Source organism: Musa acuminata, chromosome BXJ2-8, assembly GCF_036884655.1.
Source record: "Musa acuminata AAA Group cultivar baxijiao chromosome BXJ2-8, Cavendish_Baxijiao_AAA, whole genome shotgun sequence".
Classification (NCBI taxonomy): domain Eukaryota; kingdom Viridiplantae; phylum Streptophyta; class Magnoliopsida; order Zingiberales; family Musaceae; genus Musa; species Musa acuminata.
Genome location: NC_088345.1, coordinates 51,114,542 through 51,133,188, shown reverse-complemented (window position 1 = coordinate 51,133,188; position 18,647 = coordinate 51,114,542). Strand labels below are relative to the sequence as shown.

The window sequence follows — 18,647 nt, the reverse complement described above, 5'->3', positions numbered from 1 at the left end:
TTAATATTTTAGGACATTATATCGAGAAGTGTAGTCTGTATGACACAAGATGGATGTACAGCCCCACTTGGGTTGGCATAAGAGGATGCTCCTCTTCGTTTTCTCGTTTCTCATGTGAAGTTTGCTGCTACCATACAGCGATCAATTAGGTTTCATTTGTTGAATTGTAATCTTCAAAAAAATAAAAACCTGTTGAAAATTTGACAGATTTTTGTTCCTTGAGATCCCTATCGCACCCCCGCTACCAACGGTATCATCGAAGCCACCATATACCATATATCAAATCGGGGTTTTCGTCGAGACTAAAATATATGGGATTGAATGATGTTACCATATATCAAATCGGGGTTTTCGTCGAGGCTAACATATATGGGATTGAATGATATTACGATTCAAAAGCATAGGTTTTTTCGGGGAAACTCATTATAGGTCATTCGAATTTTTCAATCATAAATAGCACACCACTATTCTCTTATTATTATTTTTTTAAATACCATTATAGAACATATTTATATTTTTAATATATACTTAGAGAAAGAGGTTTGAATGAACATATAGTTATAAAAGATTTTAAATAACAGATGAAAATTGAATCTTAAATGTGTATTAGCATCAACGTTTCTTGAAAAAATTATATTTCAAAACTTCATTTGACATTATGTGATTAATTGTATCATTTATATTTTTAATATTTATTCAAAAGTGAATATATATTTTTATTTAGTTAGTAAATAAATAAAATAAAATAATTGAATGCATGCAATATTATTATAAAAAAAAGTTATGTATGGTCTATATATATGATAAATAAATAATATAATCATATAAACTAATGCAAAATGATATTCGAGAATAATAAATAAAATTTCATGAATAAATTAAATCATATAAGAGAATGGAAGAGAAAATTAGGCATAGAGTTTTTATTATATATTTGGTTATTTTTGAAACAATATTATAAGATAAAACTTTGAGAAATTTTTAAAAAACTATTAACATCTCACAAATACTTAAACAATACTATCCTAAAATAACATTAGCAATCGAGTATTTATAATATAATATTCAATCTAAACATAATTTTTAAAAAAATTATAAACCATTAATATGCATTCAATCTCCAAAACACATCTCCGATATATAGCCACCACAACGTATTCTAATTCGGTAAAGCGTATGATCGTTGACGTAAAAAGAAATAAAATCGTAAAAAAAAATCAAAATGTAATCTTATGCTTATTGACATGTTGACAAACTCTTTATCAATATTTTGCAAGGTTTGTAGAGATCATATTGACAAAGTCGTAGCGACAAATATCATTATCGTATAGAACAATGCGACTCGAATTCTAAATTATATAAATACATAAGGATGCATTTTATTTTTTTTGACAACACGTATGAGATTTTTTTGGACACACTTATCATTTGAGAAGTGTGAGTCGATCGAAGAAGATGAAATAGTAGCACCAAATAAAAGACCCTCCACCCACCACTGTAGTTGTCGATCGAAAAAGATGAAGTAGTCGTCGTCAATCGAAGCACATACGTCCCCACGACCTACTGGTGGAAGACAGCCACACGCTAGCGAGAGGTGAAAATGGCAGTCCAGCAAAAGAGAAAATTGAAAGCTACTCTCGTTTCATCGAATGACATCTATGAGAAGATCGAAAGATATTCTTATCACATTAAATGTTTTTATTACATTAAATGACATTAACTTTAGAATCGAATTAGATCAAATTCGAAGTATACTGATTTAATTTTTATTTTTTATCAATAAAAAAAAGAGTTTTTGATTTCGAAATCAAAAAAACAAAAATCAAAAATCATTAAAGACTGATTCATGAGAACGTTAAACATGGAACACGTGAGGGACGCCATTCCTGTGCGACTCCGACAGCCACACCCAACTCCACCGGTGGTTGGATTGCTGTGCACGCTACCGACGTGTCGCGACCACCGTCGTGTGTTGGCTATCCGACTCAAGCGACATGAACGGTATGTATGGATGCCACCCATGCCTTGCTTGGCGTCGGTGAAGTGATGCAGAGATGTATCGATGGTTTACCAGTAAACACTAATGATCTGCTTCTGCTTGTATCGATGGTTTACCGGTAAACACTAATAATGAAGGTTCGCAATATCGTATCGTACCGTACCGGTGTTTCGATCTGGGCTCGGTATCGATACGGTACGGTATACCGAGCGGTACACCCAGATGTATCGAGCGGTATACTTAGGTGTGCCGAATATTGTAGTTCCGCTACAATGCACTGCTATAGTATTACAGTGCACTCGGATCAGTAACAAGCGGTCCGCGTACCGACAACCTATCGGACCGGTACGTACCGCCCATATCGAACGGTACAATTCGGTACTGCAGACCGTACTAATAATAATGCATTCAACAAAGAACAAAAGAGAGAGAGAGAGAGAGGAAGGAAGGGGTCGAGTCAAGACGATCGATCCGTGGGTTGTCATAAATCGTGCTGATGTGATGTGATATGGGATGTAAAATGTAGACATATGCATTTAATGTTTTTTTTTCCTTCCTAAAACATAGAACTATGCTTCAAACAATAATCAAATCATAATTTGCAATTTTTTTATTATTTACAAATAGTTTTTTTTTATTTGTTTATCATCCTAAAAAATACTTGCCAACTTCGATTATATATATATAAATGATTAGCGAAAATAATCATTGATTAATATTTTTTTAGGATGATTTTATTAGAGAAATCTAAATGTGCTAAAAGTGTCCTTTTTAGGATGCCTTTATTTTTCTCTTCCCACAATGCTAATTTGCTCAAAGAATTTTAAGCATTATAAATAAGGAACATAGTTATTTGGTTTTTTCTTTTTCACTTATATTAGGATTTTTTTATTCTTTTTCGATATCTGATTCTAGGAATCTAAAAATATTATAAATACATATACTTACGTACGAATGAATTAACCAAAATTATTATTTTCATGATTTTTTTCTTTATTTATTTCTATTTCATTCAATTGGAATAAATAAAAAAAGAAAACATAATTATTTTGTAAAATAAAAAAAGGAAGCATATCCATTTTGAGCTATAGATTTGTAAGCTCAATTTTGAGTTAAAATGTAATTTAAATAATTAATACATTTTTTTTTTTATTTTATCAAATGGTATTATTACCGAAAGTCATTATTTCTTATGATAGATATTATAGTACAAAAGAAAATAGAGCAATCGGATTGTCTCATATTATTAATGATTACAAAATTATGTTGATATATTGAATTTGACTTACGATATCAATAAATTGAAGTATTTATGTTCAATCAAAGTCTAATTTACTATATGTTAATTCCTTCTTTTAATACCCTTTTAAAGCTCAGTTGCCACGCCAATCTTTCCTTGATTAGTTCATCTTTACCTTTCACCACCAAACCTGCGAGCTTCGATCATTGACCCAATACGGGCCGTCCAAAGCACACAGAAATAACACGAGAAGGTCAAGTCAACAGGGCCCCGCGATCGCTCCGCCAATAGGGAAAGAGCCAACGAAACGTGAATCCGACTGCGAAGCCGATATCCCGTGCGGCTCCATTGCCTCCCCTCGCTGACGTCATCGCTTATGACTGCCTTCCCTTCCAAGTCGTCGCCTTTTTAGTGCACGAGGAGTTCGTGCCCGTGTTCGCCGTGTGGCTGGCGCAGCCCATGCGCGGTTGTCGATCACCGGTCATGTCGAGAGGCCTTTGTCGTCGCACGTACACCATCCACTTTGCTTTGCCTCTATAAAGCAACGCCCCCTCCCCCGTTGCCTTCCCCCTCCTTATCCGGTCCATCCCAACCCCGAGAGACCAAGCATGGCAGCCGCGGTATGGCTGCAAAGCTACGTCTCCTCTTTCTTCTTCATCTTCGCCGCCACCTTCATCGCCTTCTCCGGGCTTCTCCTCTTGGTGAGGTGGCGGCCGTGGTGCAACTGCGCTGTCTGCAGGGCGTACCTGAGTTCCACGTGGACCGCCGAGTTCGACAACCTCTGCGACTGGTACGCCCACCTCCTCCGCCAGTCGCCGACTGGAACTGTCCAAATCCATGTGCTCGGGAACACGATCACCGCCAACCCCGACAACGTCGAGTACATGCTCAAGACCAACTTCGACAACTTCCCCAAGGGAAAGCCCTTCTCCACCATCCTCGGTGATCTCCTCGGCCATGGCATATTTAATGTCGACGGAGAGGCATGGCGGTTCCAGCGGAAGATGGCGAGCCTTGAGCTCGGCAGCGCCTCGTTGCGTTCGTATGCCTTCCGTATCGTCTCCGGTGAGGTTCACCACCGGCTTCTCCCCCTTCTGGCATTCGTGTCTGATCCATCAGGGGATAATACGGTGGAGCTTCAAGACGTATTCCGGAGGTTCGCGTTCGATACCGTATGCAAGATCTCCTTCGGGCTGGATCCAGGGTGCCTAGAGCTGTCGCTCCCCATGTCCGAGTTCGCCATGGCCTTCGACATGGCATCGACGTTGTTGGCGCGGCGAGCGGCCACGATCGCGCCATTAGTATGGAAGCTAAAACGGTTCCTCAACGTGGGATCCGAGAGAGAGCTCCGGCGATCGATCCGGAGAGTGAATGTGCTGGCGGACGAGGTCATACGCCAACGCCGGGTACTGGGCTCTGCCTCCGGCCATGATCTCCTCTCTCGCTTCATGAGTTCCGTCGAGGATGACAGATACCTTCGAGATATCGTCATCAGCTTCCTCTTAGCGGGCCGCGACACCGTGGCTTCCTCCCTCACCAGCGTCTTCTTCCTCCTCTCGCAGCATCCCAAGGTCGTGGCCGCGATCCGTGATGAAGTAGCCGCTGTCACGAAAGGGAAGGACGAGAATGACGAGGTTCCAACCTACGAGCAGCTGAAGGGCATGCACTACGTGACCGCGGTGCTCCACGAGAGCCTGCGCCTCTACCCGCCCGTCCAGTTCGACTCCAAGTTCTGCCTCGAGGACGACGTGCTCCCCGACGGGACCATGGTGACCAAGAACGCAAGAGTGACGTACCATCCCTACGCCATGGGGAGGATGGAGCGCATCTGGGGGTCCGATTGCTTCGACTTCAAGCCGGAGCGGTGGCTTCGGGATGGTCTCTTCACCCCGGAGGGCCTATTCAAGTATCCCGTGTTCCAGGCCGGCCTCAGGGTTTGCCTTGGCAAGGAGATGGCTCTGATGGAGATGAAGGCTGTCATCGTCTCGGTGGTTCCAAGGTTCGACATCGAGGTGATTAATGGAGGCCGTTCCCCGCATTTCACTCCCGGCCTCACCGCCACCATCACCGGGGGGTTGTCGGTTCGAGTGCACCGGAGGACCGCCACCGCCTGCGAGTGAGATATCATGGTGATGATTGCATGCCACGGTCGACACGTACGTGGGAGAAGCAAGTTCCTGGTGCTCTCTCTCGTTTCTGACAACAGATCTAAGTCGTTCATCATCCATCTTCTAGAAAAGACGACAACATCATCTAAAACAAGTGCCATAAGATCCAAGCCTTTCACAACGATAATTATAGTATCAAATCCATTGAAGATTCTGCCATATCTACTGTCACATAGTATCATCATGCCGATATTGACCTTCATGGATTCATAATGATTAGATCTTATATGTATCTCGAGAGAGGTGTATTTTGGATTAACAATATGATCTTCTGATCACACAAATCAACAATATACTATCACGACTTTGATTGATACATCTTTGATCGATGAAAGATGTCGTCGATTCATAGCAACAATCGATGACTGACCTGCAAAAGAAGTCAACTCGAATCGACTCAAAATGCCGCAGGTGCGTAAACGTAGAGTTTTGTCTGCGCCTGTCCGCATACATCAGACACACGATATATGCGTTACCGGTGGAGATCGAACTGCGCCAGTTAGGGTTTTTGGACGTCGGCCATGGCGACGGCGGCGGCCGCTAAGAAGAAGACGAACAAGAAGAACAGCTCGCGAGAGGGGCAGTTCCGGCACGCGCTAGACACGTGCTCCAAGAACGGCGACCTCGCCGGCGCGCTTGCGCTTTACGAGACCGCCGTGGCGGAGGACCTTCGCCTCTCGGCTTACCACTTCAACTCCCTCCTACACATCCTTTCCTCATCGATCGATACCCTCGGCGATGAGACGTCGACGCGGTCCGTCGTCGACGCCGGTTCTCGAATCTTCGATGCCATGGTCGCCGCCGGCATCGCGCCGAACGAGGCGACCGTGACTTCGATGGCGAGGATCGCCGCTCGGCGACCCGACGGAGGCGGTGACCTCGCTTTCGATCTGGTGAGGACGATGGGGGAGAAGTACGGGGCCACCCCGAGGCTTAGGACCTACGGGCCGGCGCTTTTTGCCTTTTGCCGGGGATTGGAAGCGGAGAAGGCTTACGATGTGGAGAATCATATGGTTTCGACGGGTGTCGTGCCAGAAGAGCAAGAGATTGCCGCGCTACTGGAAGTGAGCGCCAAGGTGGGGAGGGAGGAGAAAGTATATGAGTACTTGCACAGGTTGAGAAGCAATGTGAGGCATGTCACCGCTACCACAGCTGAGATATTGGAGCGTTGGTTTAGGAGCAAACCGGCGGCAGAGGTTGGGAGCTCTAATTGGGATAGTGGAAGGGTAAAAGATGCGATCTTGAAGAATGGTGGAGGCTGGCATGGGCTTGGGTGGTTGGGAAAGGGGACATGGGAAGTTAACCGAGCAAACGTCAATGCAGATGGGCGCTGCACCTCCTGCAGACAGCAATTGGCTTGCGTGGATATTGATCAATCGGAGACCAAGAAGTTTGCAGAGTCTGTGGCCAGTTTGGCCATGGAAAGGGAGGCCATGTCAAATTTCAAAAAGTTTCAGGTAAAATATCATGCTTCCTCCTCGAATAATATTCAACAACAATCATGATTTCTATTGATAGATCATTGTGACATTGACTAGCAGTTCTAATTGCTTGCTATAATTATTATTATTGGTCTTGGATAAATTTATCAAGCAACTCACAACACAAAATAACTAGAGGCACGATTATGCAGTTTTTTAAGCTTCTTCCCCCATATTATTGTCTGAATTGCCAAACATACAAATTTTGAGTCTTAGTGCGTCGTGAGGATATAATTAATCTAAGTCCATTATTTTGATTAATGGACTTGGCTCTTAGGCTCCTTGCAAGCTGAAATCCTCTTTCATGAGAAATATCTTTCAAATGTTTTCATCTTTGTTGAGTGGATTTGTGGTGACATGATCTGCCATAGTTGTCCAGTATAAAGCTTCTTTCAATTGAAGTTATGATGGCATATTTAGATTTTATGGCCCAGTTTTGAAGTGTCTTACAAGACACCTTTTGAATGGTATAAGCATCTATCAGTCACAGGCTACTAAAAATGATTATTATGTTTGCATCAGACACCAACGTTTGTCAAATACTTCACATCATGTATGAGGAATACTAGGAATATTATATCATCAACACTATGCCAATAGATTATTAATGCAAGGGACTTGTATCGTCTACGAAACTTTTGGTAATATGATTTGTAATTTGGACCTCTAACCAAGGTTCTATATTCCGGGTATAGGGACATGTCAATCCATGGTCGGATTGGTGTGGGTCCAGTTTGTTCCAACATAACCACAACACGGGACACCAAAATGTACCATGGTACAAAGAAAGGGAGGGGGGCGGTGGATGAGAAGAATGAGATATTTGAATCTTAAAAAAATTGACATTCTAAGGGAAAAGAGAATTTCTTTATCATCTGAGATGTGTTTGCAAACGTTATGTAGGATTGGTTGGATGACCATGACAATTATGATGCTATTGTTGATGGAGCAAATGTTGCACTTTATCAGCAAAATTTTGCAGATGGTGGATTTAGTTTGTCTCAGGTTTGTTCTTAATGCTTTTTAATTCTCTTTTAACATAGATGTGCAGCAATTGATACTTACATCTGTGCTTTGTGCCTAAATAGAGCAGCTTGAAGCTGTTGTTGGAGAGCTTTCTAAAAGATTCGAAAACAAATGGCCACTTGTTATTCTGCACAGTAGGCGCGTTCAAGCACTCATGGAAAATCCTCACAACAGGCAGTTGCTGGTTACCTGGAAGTCTAAAGGAGCATTGTACACAACACCAAGTGGATCTAATGATGATTGGTATGGATTCTTAGTAACATTGGAACACCTTGCTAGTCAAACCAGTTACCAAGTACTGTATCCATCAACAGCAAGTTATTCTGTCATTTCATTGGGAAAAAAGGTATACCTGAAAATTTTGTCCCTCTATGTTTTTTGTGGAAAATAACTCTAAAATCATCAAATAGCAGGGACTAAAAGTCTGATGCATGAATGAAAAAAAAAAAAAATCACTTGGCTTTAAAGAATTTCTCCACTATGAAGACGGTCTTTAAGCATTCATGTGTCACATTAATAACTCCCAAAATCTGAAGGCACTCATGGCCAGATGAATTTTAGTCTTTTATACTCTGATGAACATAGCAGAGGATGTATTGTTTGTTAAACTAATATAGTTTATTACTTTATTTTTTCTTGAAAAAAGTTAATGCCCACTTAAAACTAAATTTGTGGCTAGGATATCTTCATTTGGAAAATTTACTGAAACAGCACAACCTGTAAACTTCTGTGCTCTGCTGGCAGTTCAATGGTATGAGTTGGCTACAACTTGACTCTTAAATAGTTGGCATTCGCTCTTGGATACCATGAGAAACACTGTTATGTGTGATGAGTCATTCTCTCATCTTTCACACAGACAGCAAGTTATTGTCTCTAAATACGTCACATCAGAAATAATTCAAGAAGCTCTCCAAGCTCCAAATTTGAAATTGATTCTGAATGTGACTCATTTTGATGTTTTGGAACTGCTTTATATTCTAAGTTCAAGATTCTTTTCATGGAAATGCTAAAGGGTTATGTTCTGTAGTAAAATGCTTTGAGATAAAATTTCATTGTGATAATTTTAGTGCATGACTGGAAATGATTGGGACATTTCTCCGTGCAGTTTATTTTGCATTTAAGTCCTGCTTTCATATGCCTTTTTAAGTATTTTATCTTGCTAAGCATCTTTTCTGGTTTTTATCTTAAATCTTTTGTTAAGTTAGACTTCCTATGTTTAGTTTTTGTGAGGATTCTTTCTGACATAAGATGCCATTATTATGACCTAGGTATTGGCTCTACGCAGCAGTTAGACTTGGATGTTGGCTTGTGACAAATGATGAAATGAGAGATCATATATTTGAGCTCCTAGGAAGGTCCTTTTTCCCTAAGTGGAAAGAGAGGCATCAAGTATGCATTTTACTTAATTCTAATGTTATCGTATTCTATTTTAAAAGGATATGAATGTTCTAGTGTCTGTAATCAACCTCCCCACCCTCTCTCCCCCTCTCTCTCTCTTATCCCTCTCAGGGTCAGATCATCTGTTTTATTCTATATGATAATAACAAGATACACTAACCCCAACAAGTAGCCATTATAGATTTGCTTTGTTGTCTTATTTTACATAGTAGCTTCAAATATTATCTGGTACACATGCAATTCATGAAAGTGCTATTTATCATTTAATAATTCTTCGATAAAATTATGGGAGTGTTGAATTGGCATTTCAAGGAATTGCGAAAGTTTTAAGGCAAAATTGGCAGACAGTGATCTGCTTTCAACAGACAGTTATCTTAGTTGTTTGTAATTAATTGATGTAGTACTTTTTTTATTTATAATTAATTGTCTGTAGTACATCAACAGACAATTGATGTAGTACTTGAAGCTCATGTTAATTGATTACTCAAACTTAGTGGCCTTAACTTACATGAGATTTGACATAATAGATGAATTGTACCTCTTCACTTTCTGTTTTTCTAATTCTTCAGATGGTTAACTTGATTAATAGGAACTGAAATCACTAGTACAGTAACTATAAGGATGTCTTGTCGAGGGAATTCCTTCTCCATAAAGACGTAGTCCTTCCTATTTATTTGGCCAGTCCCACTGTACCTTACACAGCTGCTTCTTCTTTGGATCAGCATTTTTCATTCAATCCTTCCGGTTTATTGTAATAAATGTTAAAACGCCTTTTTTCCTATTTTATCAACTCATAGCATTAGGTGTGTTGCATCTATTGTCTTTATCATTTTTTTTTCGACCAATGTAACTGATCATATATCAGGAAGATAAGTATTTTTTGTTATGAATCCTTTGCAGGTTAGATATAATTTTTTCAAAGGTAACTTGACGCTTGTGATGCCACCCCCATATTCTACAATCATTCAGGTGAGTAATATTTCTTGGTTTCTTTATGGAATCATGTTGTTTGCTATGCTCATGTGGAACCGTAATGCTTGGCACTTGCTTGACATTTTTCTCCTTCATGTTCTTCTTTGTAGGAGTGTGAGACAGGATCATGGCATGTGCCATTAGATGATAAATGCGATGATGAGAAACTGCGGACTTGGATTTGTATTACAAGACATGAGTCACACCAAGCCTCGTGCAAAGCTGATTTAACCGGCCATTCAGTTCAAACAATTACAGAGTCAGAGGACTTGCCAACTATTCCAGGCAAGTGTGCCAATAATTCCAATAGTAGTAGCGCGGGACGTGTAATTGGTAAAAGAAAAGAAAGACCTTCTACATTTTGACAGCAGATGGGATAATAAACATTCGGAAACGCCGTTATTCATTTAGTATTTCTCGAGTTCCCCCGAGTTATGTGGACTGTTTGTAGTCTACTTTTCGATGTTGTATTAAGTCTTCAACTGTATTATCGGAAGTTATGGACAATCAAATGCTTGCAAGTTAATTGGATAGTGAATCAAATGTCTTAAATGGTTTCTTCCAATAGAGATTGAATGAGCCATTTTGTTTGTATTAGCGGTGATGGCGTGACATCCAAATCACGCCATTTCATATGATTACTGATGTCTGATATAGTTCTCGTCTTTTATATGAATTATGTAGCTGATTCACATGCAAATCGTGCTTATCTATTGGAACTATGTTGCTATCTGGGGTGGCTGCTAACCCAATCATCTTAGTTAATATTGATTAACACAGAGAAACCAGTCAAGTCACGATTGGGTTTAGCTCTTTTATTATCTCATATTTGGATGCTTTATTTTTTTTTCTTTTTGAATAAAATGAAAACCATAAAACAACATACTATCAAACTTCAAGATAATAGTTTTGTCCGCTCCTCTTTGTTATATTAAATTTAATTGAAATTATAATAAAATCATATTAATAATAGCTAATAGATTATTGATGAGGATAGTAATTACGATAAGACTCGGCTAACGTCAGCCGCGCCTCACACCTCGGTCGGCGCGACGGTACCCGATCAAACGGACCAGAACACGGCCCGAGACGCATTAACACCCGCTCAGGCTCGGCTCTTCACGCCACGCAACGCCTGTGTCAGACGCCACCATTTGCCCCGGCAAGCAGGCACATCAAACCACAGTAAGTTTCCCTATAAATACCCTCGCACTCTCAACGAGCAAAAAGGACCGGGACCGAGACCGAGATGCAGGGGAGAACACACCAGGGAGACACCTCAAACTCCTCTTCTCCTTTCTACCCCCTCCACCATCTACTGACTCGATCGTCGGAGGGGTCGGGTCGTGTCTCTCGACCCGACCTGTGTGCAGGACTACAGACGGAGCGCGCGCCCAACCGATGAGCCCCCTCCGGCGGAGTCGACGGAGCCGTCCCCATCGGACCACCGCGACCAACCCCCTCAGCGAACCCGAGGGCCGCACCGGGGAGATCCCACCTTCCGGACTCGAACCGAGCCGTGTCGGCCCAGAGGCCACGGCTCCATGTTGTTTACACTAACAATTATAATAACAATAATGTTTTCAATCCTATAGAAGTATATTTTAGGAGGATAACACAAAATTCATTAATTTCGTTTTATTTTAAGAGTGTTCCTATTTTACAAATGATAATTCGAGTGTAACTTAGTTTAAACTTAAGGATAACTGAGTCAACTTTCACTTAATCAATCCAAACCCTCATACAGTAATTAGAACTTAAATGTTAAATAATTATAGTAATTAATTGTAAAAACTTAAGATCTTTTGAACTAATAATGTGATGGAGGAGTATAATTTAGTTCAATCTTCAGTATAACAAATTTTTATTAAGCCAACTCAGAATTATTTTAAGATGATTAGTTTAAAAAATATATAAAATAATTAATTAAATTTTGAATAACAAATGTGATTAAATTATTTAAGTAAAAGATTGGATATTTTCGAAGAAAAAAAATCCCAGCAAAAATAATAATAATAATTTTTGGGTAAAATACTACAAAAAATTGATGACTCATAAAAATATAATTGCTATTCAACACTGGTGAATGAATGGTTTCTTTAAGAGAAAAAGAAAAAAAGAAAAAGAAAAATAATTAGTAACCCCCGAAGCTTCCATTTGTCCCCACCTTTTCCCGGGAGCGGCCGCTGCTCGTCTCTCTCCACTGCAGCACTGCATATACTATCCCCAAGCGTCGACCGAAAACGAAACTTGAACTGCAATCTGTCGGCACCAACAACCGCATTATATCCGCCACCGACCTCTCCCCAGAAGCCGAAGGAGGTCGGAGATCCAGAGAGGCGACGCCGACGCTGCTCCCTACCTGCATCTCGGCTCACTTCTGATCGACCGGCCACTGTCTCCGGTGCCGATCCCGCATCTCCGCTTCGAGTTCCGTTCTAGCCCCCACCTGTTACCAAATCGGCCGGACTGAGTCGGATCTGAATTGGACGACCGGCAATGCTGGTCCAAGACAGGGCAACCCCCAAATCTTCCAAGCCCTCCTCCCCCCCTCTCATCCTCCCCTCTTCCCACCATGGCGACCACCGCCGCTTCGCCCCAGCCAAGAGCCTCGACTTCTCCACCTGGGCTTTCGACAACCTCTACAAGATCCTGGCCGTGTGCTTCCTCGCCGCCACGGTCGCGGCTCTTTTCTTCCTTCGGAGCGCCGGTGACACCGCTGCCCTACTCTGCTTCGATAAGACCCGTTCCGCTTCCTCCTCCACCGGGGGCGGCATCCCCTACCCCCGGATCTCGTGGAATTCCGTCCCCCCCATCAAGCCCCTCGATCCCTCCGCCTCGCCGTACGCCTCCTTCCGCTCCGACCGCTGGATCGTCGTTTCCGTCTCCACCTACCCTACCGACTCTCTCCGTGCTCTGGCTAGGACCAAGGGCTGGCAGCTCCTCGCCGTGGGCAACTCCGCCACGCCCTCCGACTGGTCCTTCAAAGGCGCCATCTTCCTCTCCCTGGACCAGCAGGCTCGGCTTGGCTTCCGGACCGTCGACTACCTTCCTTACAACTCTTATGTCCGCAAATCTATCGGTTACCTGTATGCCATCCAACATGGTGCCAAAGTCATCTTCGACGCGGACGACCGTGCCGAGGTCGTGGGTGGCGACCTCGGCAAGCACTTCGATCTGGACCTTGTGGGAGAGGCTGCCGCCCCCAAGCACCCTATCCTCCTTCAGTACAGTCATGCCGATCCTAACCGCACGGTCGTGAACCCTTACGTCCACTTCGGGCAGCGATCCGTGTGGCCGAGGGGGCTGCCGCTGGAAAATGTCGGGGAGGTTGAGCGCGAGGCGTTCTACACCGAGGTTTACAGTGGCCGGCAGTTCATCCAACAGGGCCTTTCCAATGGTCTCCCTGATGTGGATTCCGTTTTCTACTTCACACGCAAGTCCTCAGGTCTGGAGTCGTTCGACATACGTTTCGATGACGACGCCCCCAAGGTTGCCCTGCCACAGGGCATGATGGTGCCTGTCAACTCCTTCAACACCATCTTCCATGCGCAAGCATTCTGGGGACTTATGCTTCCGGTCTCTATAAGCTCAATGGCTTCAGATGTGCTCAGGGGCTACTGGGCACAGAGAATCCTGTGGGAGATTGGTGGATTTGCGGCTGTCTACCCGCCGACCATCCAAAGGGTGGACAAGGCACAGTTGTACCCCTTCGCCGAGGAGAAGGACCTCCATGTGAACGTTGGGCGTCTCATTAAGTTTTTGGTATCCTGGAGGTCGAAGAAACAGACACTGTTCGAGAAGATCTTGCATCTGAGTTATGCGATGGCAGAGGAAGGGTTTTGGACAGAGCAGGACTTACAGTTCACAGTTGCCTGGCTGCAAGACTTGCTTGCCATTGGATACCAGCAGCCGAGGCTGATGTCCTTGGAGTTGGACCGACCAAGAGCAAAAATTGGGCATGGAGATACACAGGAATTTATTCCCAAGAAGCTACCATCAGTGCACCTTGGGGTGGAGGAGGTTGGGACTGTAACTTTTGAGATTGGGAATCTCATGAGGTGGAGAAAGTACTTTGGAAATGTCGTTCTTATCATGTATTGTAGTGGCCCTGTGGATCGTACAGCTCTAGAGTGGAGATTGCTCTATGGTAGGATATTTAAAACAGTTATCATTCTATCAGAACAGAGAAACCCAGATCTCACAGTAGAATATGGCCAATTAGCTGAAGCATACAAGTGAGTTCTACTTGCTAGTTTTATCTTGATTTTTTTTTAATCAAAGCCAAACATCAATCTGCAATTTTTATCTTGCTGAGGACTTCTTCTTACTGAACAATAGTGCCTTGCAATCATGTCTAGTGAACTCATTGATGGAATGACAGGAAACCCATTGGTTTTGTGTTAAATGCATCCCATCAGGAGTTGTGAATTAATGACACAAGCATTCTTCATTTGATACCTTTTGCCGGAAATGATGTGTAATCTTTGGATATTATTAGTATGACTGGGAAAACCAATTGTGGCCTGAAAATTGGATGACTTTAGATGACACATTTTTCCAAATAGATGCATTATGAAGCTTGGTTAGAACACAATAATCATGGTGATATGATCACAAGGTGCCACCTATGAGTGTTACAAATTTCACTTGTTGAATATAGATGATCTTATGCATGATTATTTTTGGGACACTAGTTATATGCATAGGGTTACATTGTTGTAGTATGAACTGGATTAGTTTATTTTCACTAGTGTGTTTGGAACATCTCAGAATTGGATGCAAAAGACTTTTTGATGTAGATTATTATCAGTATTTTTGAACAATTGTTGAACTATAATTTAATTTGAACATCCTGCATGGCCTCGGTTATGGCTTACAATTGTACTTAGTGTTCTTCGATGTAAGCCTATGGTAATGACAAGAATGAGTGGGACTTCAAAAAAATGGTTGATTGTTGAATTCTGGGATATAAGCCTTTGATAATTCTTGTGAAGAATTATTGGTTTCACAATGTTTGTAGCTTTTTTTCTTCATTTATTTTCTATTGAATAGGTGGCTACATTCTCTGCCCTAGTTGGATCATGAGAATCTTTAACCACTTATAAGAAAGCCCCTACGTGTTGGTTGTTGTTTTGTCTGACAAAAGATTGGCTGTTTGGCATTTTACAGCAAGTGTAAAGGTTATAAGTGCTGAAATGTAGATTGCTTGCTCATGGACAAGTGAGGAGGTCGTTCGGTGATAGTTATATTTCACGTAAATGGAGGCTTAGCGCTTTTGAATGATAGGCCAAATTGTTTAATGATCAATAGCTACATTAAATGCTTGGGCCATGTGACTGATACACTAGGATGCTCTCACCAGTTTCCCCTAACTCCCAAGATTGAGTTGCTCCTAACTTGGGCAACATAGGATATTAAAGATGGTGTGTTGATCGAGGGCAACATGGTATGGTGTGTTGAGGCAACATCGCATGTGCATGGACGAGTACTCTTATTGTTTGCATGCCCCAACCAAGGGAGCATGACATATTAGTTTCTCCATCCCGAGCGTGAGGGGATTAAACATCCTTATCTTCATCTTTAGTTCATTTCTACCAGAATATTGTAATCTTTTGTATTTGTCTCATTTATACTTCTTCTTAGCTAATATATATTGTTTACATTTTAAAATTTTCCAATCTTTACATCATGTATCTAGTCATAAAATTGTCTAAGATTTGTTATGAAAGAAGCAATGGGGCAGGACCAAGTAGACTTTTGGGACGAGATTCACTTGCAGTTGATGCAATCAAGGTTTAGGCCATTTAGGGTTTTGTTAGTCTGATTTAGTCTAGGTATAGATCCTTCTATTTCCCCACATGCAGGTGTTAGTTTCATATCTTTATTGATCGGCTGTCGTCACATGTTTGTTATTTTCTTTTAATATATTAATCACCCTGGCTTCTCAAACCAATTTATTATTATAAGAGTTGCACTAGGGTCATGTTCCGAGTTGAATTTGACTCATTGATATAAAGCAAAAAAGGTCAGGAGGCTTAAATGGGCTCATTATAAGCTTCGGTTAGCTCAATTAGGAAAGTGCTAGATGTAGAGTTGCTCTATTATGATGACATGCTAATGGATTACAACCAAAGTGTCTCACTTGTGGAAAAAAAGTGCAGTGTCACTGATCTCATTTTACAAAAGCAGTATCTTGATATGTGGTCACTTCACTGTTTTTTTTTTAACAAATAAAGTATGTAAATTGGTTGTGTCATCCTTCTTTCTTCTTATTTCTTTTTCCATCCTCTCTTAACCAAACCTATTTCTGTTCTCTTCTGTTTTCTCATTTGTTTTTAGAAATTAGAGCTTTTGCTTTGCAGCTGTAAGATGAACTCTTTTCTTTTCATTTACAACCTCTCTGCTCTTGTTCCTAGCTTACCAGGGGATACATCCTATTAATTTGAGTTCTTTCTTTGGTACCGAATTTTTTTTACAATTGACGTATATTGCTCATTTGCTACTAAATATAATAAGTTTTAACTAGAATTTCTTTAATCTTTAATTTGGTTATTCTTTATAAATTATTAACCACAAGATGTTTCCAACAAATTGTACTTTGTTTGGGCACACATCACAGTTCATAATATCCATCCCCTTTGTTCCCGATCTAAGCACCTTTTGAATTTTGTGGTTTCATATCTTGAAATTTATGTCATTGCATTATTCTCATTGAGGCACTGAAAATTGACTACTTAAATATCCAATATGACAAGGATTAAGGGAGATATGCCCCTTACAAGTTTGGAAAAGGATTAATATCTATTCCATTCCATTGAAAATAGCAGAACAATTCTGTTTGAGTTTTTCTATCATAAACAGTCAGGGCCGGCTATTATAAACATTATAAGATTGTTAAAAATTTGGAACCTTTAATCAAAAAAATGATATGGAATTGTCTCTTGAAAAATCCAAATCACAAGTGTTGGGAAAGCCAAAATGGACTCTTCATGTATACCTGCTACTGTTACCAATTTCATTCTGGTAATGAGAAGTACTGGATGCCAGTTCTTAGCTTATATTCAATATATTCTTATTTTGGAACGTTTGTTTGTTGCACCTTGTTCTGTGTTCTGAGCCATCATGTATGCTCATCAAATAGGTACTTGCCCAAGGTGTTTAACAAATTTCAAGGTGCAGAAGGATTTCTGTTTCTCCAAGATGATATGATTCTTAACTATTGGAACCTACTTCAAGCTGACAAGGAAAAGCCGTGGATAACGAATAAGGCAATTACCTTTTTTGATTTTTTTTCTTGGTTACATTTTGTTGGTTTTCTTCTCAAAGGATGTACTAAATGACTTGCTTTATCTACTTTCAGGTCCCTGAATCATGGGTTTCCGTTTCCACTGAGGGAAAGACTTCAGATTGGCATGTAAATCAAGGAACTTTAGTTAACCAAATTGTAAACAAATTCCCAGTTCATTTTCAGACCAGTTACAAACAGAGTACGACAGAAGGCAGGCTCATCATCTGTGGCAGCGAGATATTCTATGTTCCTCAGAGATTTGTTGGCGATTTCATCGACCTCGTGGAAATCATAGGGGATCAACGTATTCATCACAAAGTTGCCGTGCCAATGATTTTTCTGTCTATGGATGCACCGGAGAATTTTGATTCTAGTGCTCTGGCGACGGTGGTTTACAAAGCAGGCCTGTCGGCTAATGATTCTTTCGCGAGTTACTATACCGCCAATGTACCTGCCATTTATCCACTCAAGGTGCATCATGAGTATGATTTTGTGAAGCTAATAAGAGTTATGGCTTCAGGTGACCCTCTTCTGCAGGAACTGGTATGATTTCTAGATAATGTATATTGATATTAGACCAAATCTACTTGAGTTTGCATGTTTCATCAGGTTCTCCTCCACCTTCTGTAATCATCTTTCTTTCTGTATGTTGTAATATTTTCATTTGCAAACAACATAGTCCTGCTCATTTCTTGATTCTGTAATTGTTAATCCAACAAGATAGAGGATGTTTTTTGAGGTAATTGAGGTCCCATATATTCTGATCTAGCCTGGTTCAAACTCGGCAAATCATGTCTACTTGACTGAAAGTTGATGAATGACATTCCTATGTACATATTAGATACATTAATAATGACATTTGAATTGCTAAATCGATTGCATCAGACTTCTATTTTGTATATGAATACTGTATGAAAACCCTAGTGAGTGCTAGTATGACTTCATCTCTTCCTTGATAAGTTACCTTCTCATACTTCCCTATCCTATCCCCTTCCCCAATAATGATTTGGTAATTATTCAAACGTTGGAAGATTTACCTAGAAAACCTCGAGTTCATTGATTTTTATCGTGT

At 41.0% G+C, this 18,647-nt stretch overlaps 3 protein-coding genes across 4 annotated transcripts; all 3 read left to right on the top strand.

Annotated features, from left to right (window-relative positions):
* Nucleotides 1-3,821: 3,821 nt before the first annotated feature.
* LOC135620111 (cytochrome P450 94C1-like) lies at nucleotides 3,822-5,723 on the top strand. The gene has a single exon (XM_065122779.1). The coding sequence runs from the start codon at nucleotides 3,848-3,850 to the stop codon at nucleotides 5,357-5,359; it is 1,512 nt and encodes a 503-aa protein (XP_064978851.1). The 5' UTR covers nucleotides 3,822-3,847; the 3' UTR covers nucleotides 5,360-5,723.
* Nucleotides 5,724-5,829: 106 nt separating this feature from the next.
* LOC103995926 (proteinaceous RNase P 2) lies at nucleotides 5,830-10,954 on the top strand. 2 transcript variants are annotated; one of them, XM_009416673.3, is made up of 6 exons: nucleotides 5,846-6,864; nucleotides 7,792-7,893; nucleotides 7,982-8,157; nucleotides 9,183-9,303; nucleotides 10,213-10,281; nucleotides 10,395-10,954. In XM_009416673.3, exons 1-6 carry the CDS (start codon nucleotides 5,929-5,931, stop codon nucleotides 10,647-10,649), a joined length of 1,659 nt encoding a protein of 552 aa, XP_009414948.2. In that variant the 5' UTR covers nucleotides 5,846-5,928; the 3' UTR covers nucleotides 10,650-10,954. The 2 variants fall into 2 exon arrangements, 1 of the variants encoding a protein (XP_009414948.2); XR_010489631.1 differs by lacking the exon at nucleotides 10,395-10,954 and having other exon boundaries at nucleotides 5,830-6,864; nucleotides 7,982-8,260.
* Nucleotides 10,955-12,461: 1,507 nt separating this feature from the next.
* Nucleotides 12,462-18,271, top strand: LOC135620110 (probable glycosyltransferase STELLO1). The gene is made up of 3 exons (XM_065122775.1): nucleotides 12,462-14,522; nucleotides 17,429-17,555; nucleotides 17,648-18,271. Exons 1-3 carry the CDS (start codon nucleotides 12,784-12,786, stop codon nucleotides 18,122-18,124), a joined length of 2,343 nt encoding a protein of 780 aa, XP_064978847.1. The 5' UTR covers nucleotides 12,462-12,783; the 3' UTR covers nucleotides 18,125-18,271.
* Nucleotides 18,272-18,647: the final 376 nt, after the last annotated feature.